Source organism: Podarcis raffonei, chromosome 7, assembly GCF_027172205.1.
Source record: "Podarcis raffonei isolate rPodRaf1 chromosome 7, rPodRaf1.pri, whole genome shotgun sequence".
In the NCBI taxonomy this organism is placed as follows: domain Eukaryota; kingdom Metazoa; phylum Chordata; class Lepidosauria; order Squamata; family Lacertidae; genus Podarcis; species Podarcis raffonei.
The window spans coordinates 7,918,216-7,930,839 of record NC_070608.1 but is presented as its reverse complement, the minus strand read 5'-3'; the positions used below and the strand labels follow the sequence as shown (position 1 = coordinate 7,930,839).

General features: G+C 44.5%; 1 protein-coding gene across 1 annotated transcript in view; it reads right to left on the bottom strand.

The window, feature by feature from the left end:
* The window catches only part of COL22A1 (collagen type XXII alpha 1 chain), a 180,345-nt gene that overhangs the window by 143,150 nt on the left and 24,571 nt on the right, over positions 1 to 12,624 (bottom strand). The window contains exon 3 of the mRNA XM_053395231.1: positions 10,756 to 11,322. Coding sequence (XP_053251206.1) covers positions 10,756 to 11,322 — 567 coding nt within the window. The remainder of the gene's footprint in view (positions 1 to 10,755; positions 11,323 to 12,624) is intronic.

Genomic DNA, 12,624 nt, shown 5'->3' with positions numbered 1-12,624 from the left:
CCTACCCACATAAAAAAGCAAATGCCACCAGAAGGATTTGAGTAAATATTTTGAAGGAAATAAATACCCTTGGAAAGCACTTAAGAAAATGTGGATATTTAGCCCTGGCCTGGCTGGCACGGTGGCTGGCTGCAGAAAAGGAAGGGGAAATAACAAATTTAAGGGGCAAGGCAGAGCCTTGGCTGTATCATGGCCCAAACCAGCCACTATATAAAAGCACTTCTGCAAACAAGCCTGGAAAAGCATGCAGAGAATGGTGGTCAGCTGATCATAGCTCAGTTGGTTAGAGCAAGGCACTGGTAACGCCAAGGTTGCAGGTTCGAACCCCGCATGGGACACCTGCAAATTCCTGCATTGCAGAGAGTTGGACTAGATGACCCTCAGGGTCCCTTCCAATGATAATACTATGAATCTGCAGGATAGATGGGGACTGCACTATCCCTTGGACTGATCTCTGCTGATGGGCTGGGGGTTAGGATTGGCTTTGCACCCAGTCCAGGGTGGAAGGGATGGGGCATAGGGCCAGCCATGAAAGCCTGGCGAGTCTGTGAAGGGACAGGCAGAGCCCTGGGGTACTTTAAACCCATTGATCTTTGTTCTGGCAAATGGTAAGAGATGAACTGCTTGCCAGACACTGGAGCTGGGTAGAAATTGTTATTTTTTAGTCCACTTTCTGAAATTGGCCATTTGGCTTTTAGCGTGGTGAGAATAGATAGGAACGACGACCTTTTTCAAAGGGTAGTTGATTCACTGGTTCTAGTTTCAAATAGGTGGCCTGATCTTCTTGGGTCATTCGCATCCAAATGTACAGTATGTCTTGTTCAAAGGGTGCTGAAAGCCATGCAAATTTGTGGCACAATTGTTTTCAACTCATTTTTTTAATTCAGTCAAACCCTGTTACCGTCTTAAAAGGCTGAGCGCCTCAAAGCCCAGTATTGCACAGCTGTTCTGGTACAGAAGAGCGACTTTTACAGTCAGTTGGGCTGCACATACACTTCCTCGATTAAAAGTAATCAAGATGATTTATTGAAAACGCCTTCTGATTTGTCGTGCAGCATTACATGGTTGTTTACTGGAATTCGCTCGGAAAGAATCCTGATTTATTTTTTATTTTTTTAAAAAAAACATCCAGCAGATGTCACTGCAGCTCACTAATGCAATTTCTCAGCTTTCATATTTGTATCAGATCCCTGCTTAGGGTTGTTTCACAGAGAGAGAGAGAGAGAGAGAGAAACAAATGAATAAATATAAGAGGGGCAAGTAGTGTCTTTTCAACCATGCTAAAGGTAAAGGTAAAGGGACCCCTGACCATTAGGTCCAGTCATGGCCGACTCTGGGGTTGCAGTGCTCATCTCACTTTATTGGCCAAGGGAGCCAGCGTACAGCTTCCGGGTCATGTGGCCAGCATGACTAAGCTGGCGAACCAGAGCAGCGCACGGAAATGCCGTTTAGCTTCCTGCCGGAGCAGTACCTATTTATCTACTTGCACTTTGATGTGCTTTCGAACTGCTAGGTTGGCAGGAGCTGGGACCGAGCAACGGGAGCTCACCCCGTCACGGGGATTCGAACCGCCGACCTTCTGATCGGCAAGTCCTAGGCTCTGTGGTTTAACCCACAGCGCCACCCGCGTCCCTTTTCAACCATGCTATTTATACGTTAAACATATTTTCTTGGGTGTGAGGGGAATAGCACCCATTTGATGAACTGGGTGTTTTCCATCATAACATCAGCTCTTCAATTATATGGGAATTATTTGCTTGATTTCTCTCCAACCCATCCAGCCTCACTATATGGGACACCCTTTTGAAAACGCACCCATGTGGCACAGCATACCAATATCATGACAATGGTACTTGGTTCCTGAACGTCTTGGCTCCTGAACAAATCGGCTCCTGAACACCGCAAACCCGGAAGTGAGTGTTCTGGTTTGTGAATGTTTTTCAGAAGCCGAACATCCGACATGGATTCTGCAGCTTCCGATTGGCTGCAGTAAGCTCCTGCAGCCAATCGGAAGCCGCACCTTGGTTTTTGAAGCATTTCAGAAATCAAACGGACTCCCAGAGCAGATTTATTTCGAGAACCAACGTACCACTCTATCTCTGACAACCAACCATGCCAAAAAACCTGTACACATTTGTATCCCAGGTTGTTGAGACTGTCAGTCTGCCCTAGTGACCTGTAATAGGGTACCCCGCTACTTATTAGTTTGGTAACATTTTACAGGAAGGAGATACCCCATTAATTATTTTTACTATTATGAATTAAACTTGCATATCACCCTTCACCTGAAAACCATAGGTCAGTTCACAACATAAAAATAGAAAACAAGGACAAAAAAATACATAATAAACAAATACAAATACAAACCAATAACCACCACCCCCTCCCATAATCACATTTCAAAGGTCATAGAAGGTTTAATCAGTCCAAGGCCAGATTGAAGAGTAACGTTTTTGCCTGACACTGAAATATATGCAATGAAGGCACCAGGCAAGCCTCCCTGGGGAGAGCGCTCCCAGAGAGGGGAGCCATAGCAGACAAGGTCCATCCTTGTGTTGCCACCCTCTAGATCTCTAACGGAGGAGGCACACAAAGAAGGGCCTCAGGAGATGATCACAAGGTCCAGGTTGGTTCAGAGGCAGTCCTTGAGGTATTGCGGTCATGTAAAGCAACAACAACAACTAGGATAGGTGCTGATATGCTGGTTATTTCCAAGTGCCCTTATTTTCTAGGGATGCCCCTGATTTAGAGAAGCCGTTCTGTTTCTGATATGATCCTGGAATGTCCCACTTTTCCTTAGGATGTCCCTATTTTCATAGGAGAAATGTTGGAGGGTATGTGGGACGTCCCTATTTTCAATGAAGAAATGTTGGAGGGTATGGAGTTATCCAACCCCTGAGCCGTCTGGAGGCAATCCTGTATAGGGAAGTTGTTGATTTTTTTTTTAATTTTTAATAGTTTATTATGTTTTTATATATGTTGGAAGCTGCCCAGACTGGCTGGGGCAACCAGGTAAGATGTGTGGGGTATAAATAGTAAAATTATCATTATGGAATGGGACATCCCTATTTACATTTGAGAAATGTTGGAGGGTATGCTCACCTAGAGTAGGTTCTCCCTCCTCTAGACCCCAGGGGGACAACCATCTGTTTTGGGAACTTCTAACTCTGCGGGTTAACACGCGGGTGGCGCTGTGGTCTAAACCACTGAGCCTCTTCGGCTTGCCGATCAGAAGGTTGGTGGTTCGAATCCCCGCGATGGGGTGAGCTCCCGTTGCTCAGTCCCTGCTCCTGCCAACCTAGCAGTTCAAAAGCACGTCAAAGTGCAAGTAGATAAATAGGTACCACTCCGGTGGGAAGGTCAACGGCGTTTCCGTGCACTGCTCTGGTTCGCTAGAAGCGGCTTAGTCATGCTGGTCACATGACCCGGAAGCTGTACGCCGGCTCCCTTGGCCTATATAGTGAGATGAGCGCCGCAACCCCAGAGTCAGCTATGACTGGACCTAACGGTCAGGGGTCCCTTTACCTTTACCTTTAACTCTGCTTCCATTTCCATATGGAAGTGAGAGCTGGACCATAAAAAAGGCTGATCGCCGAAGAATTGATGCTTTTGAATTATGGTGCTGGAGGAGACTCTTGAGAGTCCCATGGACTGCAAGAAGATCAAACGTATCCATTCCTAAGGAAATCAGCCCTGAGTGCTCACTGGAAGGACAGATTGTGAAGCTGAGGCTCCAATACTTTGGCCACCTCATGGGAAGAGAAGACTCCCTGGAAAATACCCTGATGTTGGGAAAGATGGAGGGCACAAGGAGAAGGGGACGACGGAGGACGAGATGGTTGGACAGTGTTCTCGAAGCTGCAAACATGACTCTGACCAAACTGTGGGAGGCAGTGGAAGACAGGACTGCCTGGCGTGCTCTGGTCCATGGGGTCACGAAGAGTCGGACACGACTAAATGACTAAACAACAACAACAACTCTGCTTACATCAGAGGCCTTGACTAGCTGCTCCAGGAGGTTCTCTCCAACTCTAGGATTCTCTTCACTAGGAAAACAGGAAGCTGCCTCATTCTGTGTCAAACCATTTGTCCCATCAGTACAGTATACAGTGGCTGGCAATGGTTCTCCAGGGTTACAGGCAGAGGTCTCCCAGTCCTATCTGGAGATCACAAGGATTAAACTGGGGACCTTCTGCTGAAGATGTTCTTCTTCTCCCTCCATAGCCAGCTTCCCTGGGTCCTAAGTGTCCACGACCTTCCAAGGGAGTCCGTTCCACAGCTAAGCAGCCCTTGCTGTCAGAAAGTCCTTCCTAATGCTTAGTCAGAATCTCTTTTCTTGCAATTTGAATCCATTAGTTTGGGTCCTACCCTCTGGAGCAGCAGAAAACAAGTTTACACACCTCCCGTGTGATAGTTCTTTAGATATTTCACCTTTCAGTTTTCTCTGCTCAGGATTGTTCCTGCTATTGCTGGCATTCCATTCATTAACATACCTTTGAAAATCCCAAGGAGCTTTGCAAAGGAAGGATCTAAATAAATAAATTAACAACAACAACAACAACAACAACAACAACAACAACAACAACACAGGTGATTTACATTAGTGGAGCATCTTTGAATTCAGCCCTTGGAGAAGCCAGGAGTGATATGCACCCTTGCTCTGTCCCAGTGCTTTCGCCTGCACATATTGCTACGAAACACAACTTGGCAGATTCTCAAACCACATTGCCCCTCTGCAGCCTTATGCGCAAGCAAAGTTTTCAGCTTGTTGCCAGCAATCTCCATAGCCCCATGCCTTGCCTTCTAATCAGCAGTGGAGGTTTAGGGTTCCCACTTTTCCACCTACTCCACTATAACCTCTGTTCCTGGGAGGCATCGATTCGCTACAGCTGCTTAAGTAATCAAAGAGACAGAATTACATGTCTAGACTTGAGCAGTACTCCTCCTCCCCTCACCAAGAGTCTGGAAGGTGGGAAGGGAAGTCAGCTGTGAGAATCAAAATTTCAGGGGAAGTGACATCCATTAGATGTTTGGTTAAAAGAGAATGTAGAATTGGAAAGTTCCTTCAGAAAGCTGCAGTCCAAAGGGGAGCTGGGCTTCATCAAAAGCAGAATGACATCAGCTAACATTTTTTCATCTCCAAAGGGGCAGTCTTCCATTGTCTCCCGAGACAGACAGATGCCAGCCATGTTCCGCTTTATGACTAGGGACAGACAAATCTGTCAATTTGGATTTCTCTCAGTTTAACTTTTCATCCCCAAATCTTAAGTTTGGTTCTTTACATCAGTTTGCAAAATTCTTTTTCTTTTTTTCACGTGATCTGCCCTGAGACCAGGGGGTACTGGGTGGTATATAAAATCAATAAAAAAATACTATTTTTTTTAAATCCTTCTGAGGATTCATCAGCTTTCTAAGGTGAATCCTAATACACACATTTTTGCATGCAATTTCCCCTAATATACACATTTCTGCACAACTGTTTCACCTAATACAATGCACTTTTGCATGTTATTGACATTGCTATGTTCCTTCATGAATACCCTTTACCCTAGTACATGCTTTTTGGACACATGAATTGGCTGGGAAACTGAATTGCAAAATTCTCAGAAGTGAAAATTCTGAAGGATAGTGATGTTTCAGTTCACATTTGTTTTGAAAAGTGCAAACTAGGCAAGTTTGCTCTTAAATGTGACCTGGATCATATTTTCCTGCATATCTCCTGCACTTTGTGACTACAAAAATAAGTACCAAACTTTTAGAAGACATTTGAAGGCAGCCCTGTTTAGGGAAGCTTTTAATGTTTAATAGGTTATTGTATTTTAGTGTTCCGTTGGAAGCCGCCCAGAGTGGCTGGGGAAACCCAGCCAGATGGGCGGGGTATAAATAATAAATTGTTGTTGTTGTTGTTGTTGTTGTTTATTATCCAGCTTAATGCAATCTAGTAGCCACATACTGCCATACTGGATCTGGGAGGATGCTCAACTGGTATTGGAGTGCAGGGGTGCCAACTTGACCAAAATATTGTGGGCTAAGCCATCCCAGCCCCACACAATCAATCACATGATGCAGCACATCCACAAAATTGAATGGAAATGCCCATAAACCTTGGAGGGAGGCTGACCTCCTCAAATATTTTATATTTGACCAAAGCGACCTTGACCCTCCAGGAGTCAGCTCCTATGTTGGGATGTATTTATGGATACAGCAGAATGAAAAGGGGATGCAGAGGTAGTGAGTATTGTACTATTTCAATTGCTGTGTTAGCTGGTGTGTGTTTTTGGGGGGAGCTGCATTTGCATGATCCTATAGAAAAAAAACAAAAAGCTTTACAGCCAGAAAATAATTGTTTCATTTGGTTTTTATCTCCCTAAAGAGCTGAGGCAGAATACAAGGTGGCATTAGGTTTCCTCCCCCCCAAAAAGCCTACACGTCCAGGACATCCCAAATACGAGTCGACCAGTTCTGCCCATTAATAGAAAGCTACATTTTGGAGTACAGCTTTTACAAAATTCCATTGGAAGCTACATACTTAGATGATGGTACCACTCCCATGAGATGGGAAGAACAAATGCTGTCCTCTGTTTCCCTTCCCTAACAAAAAAGCTGAACATCTGCAGTAAGACATCCTGAGATGGGGACAAATTCTTGACTCAGTAGCTCACTGACCCACCCATCATGAATAGCAGGGTTGGTGACCAACGTGACCCCAGTTCCTAGGTTATGTTTGCATTTTGCGGAAGGACAAATCCCATTTTGCACACACAAAAATAAATCCTCCTCTCATTGAAGCTATAAAAAGGGAAGCAAACTAGCCCTCTGGCAATGAGCAAACAAAACTCAGAAGAGCCTGGTGTATCCTGGGATCAGCTGTTGGTTTGGTACTTTCAAGAAAGCACACACTTTAAGAATGCCACGTAAAGGTAAAACTGGGAGAATCAGCGATTTTAGTTTCCTTTTCAAGTTAACATCAGAAGAACAATTCTAGGAACAACCCCATGCTCAGAATAAAATGTCATTTTGTTGGCCCACTGGTAGGAGCACCACTAAGCTTGCTTCTAGCTATCGCTGCTACTATGACCCTGGCATTGAATATTATGCTATGGCTTATTTATATATTGCCTTTTGGCCAACAGACCATTGAAAGCAGTGAACAGCACGTCAATCGGTTCCCAACAATCACAGAGGCTGCATTGGCTTGACGACCAGAAATGAACATGAGAATTGGGCCACATGGTCAGCTGAACTGAGTCCCATTCCAGCTGAACAGGACAAACTAAAGAACATGTTTTGCTCTGCCACATCGCCTGTGGTACATGAGCACATCTGGCAGAGTGAAACTGTAGAGCCTCAATTCACTCTCCAGATTCCTGTCGAGCCCTCAGGAATTCAGCTAAAATGAGAAAGCATTCATAAAACTGCAAAGTTCCTGGAGGGTTGAAATGAGATACGGTCAAGGAAAAGCCATTTTGGGACCCGCGAGACAGACAAAGATTTTGGACCATTCTGGTTTTGTGTGGGATTTTATGGCTTCATGAGTGACACTGAGGGGGCTGAAAAGTATGCAGAGCTGAGAGGGGGGGAATCACAATTTGTGACATTGCAAGAACTCTGAAACTGGGCGTGGAACTATGGAAAGAGAAGGAAGCCAGTCAGCCCAAGAGAGAAATCATTCTCTGGCAGGGTGTCATGAATGAATGGAGCTGAAGGTTTCACTAACCCATAAACTATCATTCCTTGTTCATATCCGCATTATATCATCTAAAGCACTCTAATACCACTTTAAGATTCATGGCTTCCCCCAAAGCACCATTGGAACTGTAGTTTGTTCAGGGTGCTGGGAATTGTAGTTGTTAACAATCCTCACCCCTCTCAATGAACTACAGTTCAAAGGATTCTTTGCGGAAAGCCATAGTTTTCGCTATAGTTCACAGTGTGCTTCTAAACTGCCACTGTTTTCAGTGGTATTCAGTCACATACAGGTAAATTGAGGTTTCACAATTTAAGGTGACTTGCAGCTCTCACACAGAAACATATTCTCAAGAAGTCAAATCTCAGCTCTTCCTTCCAAGGTATGAATTTCCAAGCATAGACCAGAAGTGACGAAATGAATTTTTATCAAAGAAAAGTACCTTATTTTTTGCTCTATAAGACTCACTTTTTCCCTCCTAAAAAGTAAGGGGAAATGTGTGTGCGTCTTATGGAGCGAATGAAGGCTACGCAGCTATCCCAGAAGCCAGAACAGCAAGAGGGATTGCTGCTTTCACTGCGCAGCAATCCCTCTTGCTGTTCTGGCTTCTGAGATTCAGAATATATTTTTTCTTGTTTTCCTCCTCCAAAAACTAGGTGTGTCTTGTGGTCTGGTGCGTCTTATAGAGCGAAAGATACGGTAACTTGTGACGCACATGGAACCATGATGAACCGGCCATCAATTGGATGCAGTGGTGGATGAATGCTCTCCGGCACCTGGGGCAGGACGCTGAAGGCCGGGGCAAACTGCCTGGTAGCACATGCATGGCAACCCGTACAGACTGGGCACACGTGGCAGCCTGTACAGACACCATGCGAGCGGTGCCCTCCCGTTGTATGCCCCTGATTGGATGCATCAACCCGACTGCACCAGAGGACATTTCAACATTAAAACCTGGAGATGATCATACTGTAGGCTGAAAGCAGGAAATCCAGCCTTTTGAGTGTAACTCCTTGATGTCAGGGGAGTTTGGGACACTAACCCTGCAATTTCAGCTAGAATAAATAACCGGCCGGTTCCTAAACAAGCAGTGTGCTGCACCACCAAGAGGAGAAAGGAATATTCTTAGCCAGCCAGCGCAATCTGAGCTACTTTAATGACCACGTCTCTGTGTTAAGCACATGTAAATCACAACGAGGTTTCGATATCCAGCTATTTTAGAATGCATTGCTGCATGGCATTCCAATGGCTTACCCAAATTTCTGCATTGTTGAGATGGAGTCCCTGTATCTTCTCCCCATCAGCTTAGTGAGGGGGATTTTGCTGGGAAGGTTTAAAAGTGGAAGAGCTATTAACAACTTCTCTCTGTCACACTTCCTCTAGTCAGATTCTCAGCCTGCCCAGGCAGCTCAGAATACAGGAATGCAGAGGAAAGAATGGTAAGATTCTGCCCAATGTGTAAATTGAACCTTAGTCACGTTTGTTTCCTATGTCTGCCTTAAACATCTTCTAGCCTGTCAGCTCTCTGAGAACTGACAACTGCCCAAGACCGCAAGTCTGCTGAATCCTATGACAAGACCTTGTCTGATTCATCTGTATGAAGACGTCCAAGGAGCATATTTCTGAAACTTCTAAGAGAGCACACAGAAAGGTCTAAATCAGCAGGGACACCTCACACACAGAGAAGGGGAGTAGTTCAGTGATAGAGCATCTGGTTGGCATGCAGGTCGTCCTAGATTTAATCCCTGACATCTGAAGGAAGGACTGGAGATCTCAAACTCTGCAAAAACCACTGCCAGTTAGGGTAGACAATACTCAACTTGATGGGCCAATGTTCTAACTCAATAGAAGACAGCTGTACACCAGGGATGGAAATATTTAGCCCTCCAGACATTGCTGGACTGCAACTCCCATCATCCCTGACCATTGGCCATGCTGGCTGGGGCTGATGGGAATTGGAGTCTAACAATATGTGTAAGGCCAAAGACTGCTCTGGGGACAAGCCCTCAGATGCAAAATCCAAAGCATTTGGGAGCTTCCTGTAGTCTATTTAATGGTGTGTGGGTGTGTGGGTGTGTGAAGCCTTTCAATTAAAATAAAATTTAAATGTGCAAAGCTGCTTTCTATGATACATTGGAGGCTGTCTCCATAATGGCCTTTTCATGATGTACAGTCTGCTTTTTATCAAGTCAGATCATTGGTCCATTTAGCTCAGTATTACCAATACTGACTGGCAGAAGCTTTCCAGAGCTTCTAACAAAAGTTTTTCCCTGTCCTACCAGGGACAGGGATACCACAGATTGAACCCGAGACCTTCTGCATGCAGTGCAGATGTTCAACCACTAAACTGTAGGCCACGGGTCAGCAAACTTTTTCAGAAGGTGCCAGTCCACTGTCCCTCAGATCTTGTGGGGGGGCTGGACTATATTTGGGGGGGGGGGGGAAATGAATGAATTCCTATGCCCCACAAATAACCCAGAGATGCATTTTAAATAAAAGGACACATTCTACTCATGTAAAAACACACTGATTCCCAGACCATCTGCGGGCCAGATTTAGAAAGTGATTGGGACGGATCCGGCCCCCGGGCCTTAGTTTGCCTACCCATGCTGTAGGCCTTCCGCCCAACAGAGATCTCTAGATATCAGGGTACTATCCCCTAACTCCCCTAGGTGCCTTTAAATGAACACATTGTCTCTCTTTCAACCTTACAAGTCACATAACCATTGAGTGAAGAAAAGCTCATGTGTGATGGCATCATCATATATGAAAGAGTCACATGCTATGTACATTGCTAAATATGTACGTCATATTTAGCATCATATGGACCATCAAGTCCACATGAGAGCATGGGTCCAAGGCCACATCCATTGACTTAAATTCAAGTAGACTGCTAAGATAGAAAGAGTACATGTTAAAACATTCTACATAAAATTATACATTCTTAATTTAACCTGACATGTGGTGGTACCTTCATTTTACCACATCTAATGAAGCCATAGCTCTCCAAGCCCATAGAAGATTGGCTGTGAAAACCTTTGTGCCAAAGAAATGACTTTCTTACTTACTTTCACAAAGCCTTCTCCTCAGTTTCCCACGTATCTTGTCAATAGCATTGTAATCTGAGACATGAAACACATGGGCGGACTTGGGCTCTGAAGCAATTTCATCCAGCTCTTCTTTGAGGGCCTCACCAACCCCTACAGCAAAGATCCTTATGCCTGCTTTATGAGCTGCAGTGGCAGGATCCAAGACATAATCCTGGCTCCGGCCATCTGTCAGAAGAATAGCCACTTTTTTGATAGTGCGGTCACTTGGCCTCCCACCAGCCTCTGTGGAAAAGCTGTACGTGTTGATGTACCGTAGGGCATCACCAGTATTTGTATTGCCCCCATAGTATTTGATATTCCTTGCAGCTTCTTTGATCTCCTCCCGAGTCCGATATTTCCCAAGCTCAAATTCAGTAGTTGGTCTGTCGCTATAGCGGACAACACCAACCCGGGTTTTGTCCGGTCCGATCTCAAACGTGTCTACCAGATTAGCCACCCACTGGCGGACCTTCTCAAAGTCTTCTTTCCCCACGCTGGAGGAGGTGTCCAAGATGAAGACGAGGTCATAGTGGACGTTCTTGCAACCTGCAAGGGAAAAATGAGTGTCTCCTGAGACATGGTAGAAGAAGACAGCCACCAACATCACAACATCTGGGGACATTTCTGCTCATCATAGCAATTTCTGCTTGGGGGAATGTCTGGTCAGCCTTCCACAGAAGATGTTCCACCTTGGAGAACCATTACCGAGTTTGTCCTTAGAGTTTAGTAAGGCCCAAAGCAGATCTGAAAACAGATTTTGCTTTGTTATGCAAACTTTCTCTCTTTTCTCTCTCTGTTGTGGCTGCTGTGCTTTCGCCTACTCTGTCTGCATGTCTATGAGGCAACTATTTTCTTTTGAAATCTTAACAGACTGCTCTCTGTTCCCCCTCCTTGCATTCCCCTTTAACTCAACATGCTTAAGAACTTTTTGGCAGATCAAGAGTTGCCTGCCTTCAAACCTGCCTCCACAGACAGTAATAGCAAACAGTTGGCATTCCATGTTCTCATTTAAAAGCACCATTATATTTTATTTATTGTCAGCCTGGAGAAATGCTTTCTTTTACAGCGGTGAGAAGTTTTACAAGATTTGTTATATATATATACAAACAACAAAACCTAAGTGTTGAAAAGGGGGTGAATCATTGGACTGGAGACTGAGTTTTTTGACAACTGAAGAATTCAATTGCTAAGGAAGTGTTGCTACATGCCAGTGAAGAGCAAGTCAAGGATCAAACCCAGGATACCATTTTGAGAGAGCAATAGGGCATCTTGACCTCATATTTCAAAGCATACATGATTATCCCTGAATAAAGCTTTTAACTTTGACCAAGTCAGTGCTTTCGTGCAATGAATAAATGCAGTTTTAGACCAATGACTTTCAAACTATGTTCCAAAGAGCTTCTTCGGAGGTTTATCAGAGATTCTTCAGAAAGGCTCAGTGAACATAATGTCCTTGAAGGACTCACTGGACTAAATTAAACTTGCACTGGCTGCTGATATGCTACTAGGCCAGGTTCAAGTTTTGTGAATTAATTTTCAAGGCCCTTAGCAACTTGATACCTCAAGGCTCATATGATTTTTTTAATCCCCACCCAATCACTGAGGTCTTCTGCATATCTTATAGCCACCAGGATCTCATCACTACGGGTCGAATTCTGTGGAAATTCCTTCCAGCTGTGATCAGACAGATTCCCTCCCTGTTGATCTTCAGTGAAGACTTTCTTTTTATTATTTCAACTGGGTATTTTAAGGAAGTTTTCCTAATTTTATGGTTAACTGATCTTAAGCTACAAATGATTAAATAAATCAACAAATAAATAAATGCACTTTTGCAATGCATAGATCCAG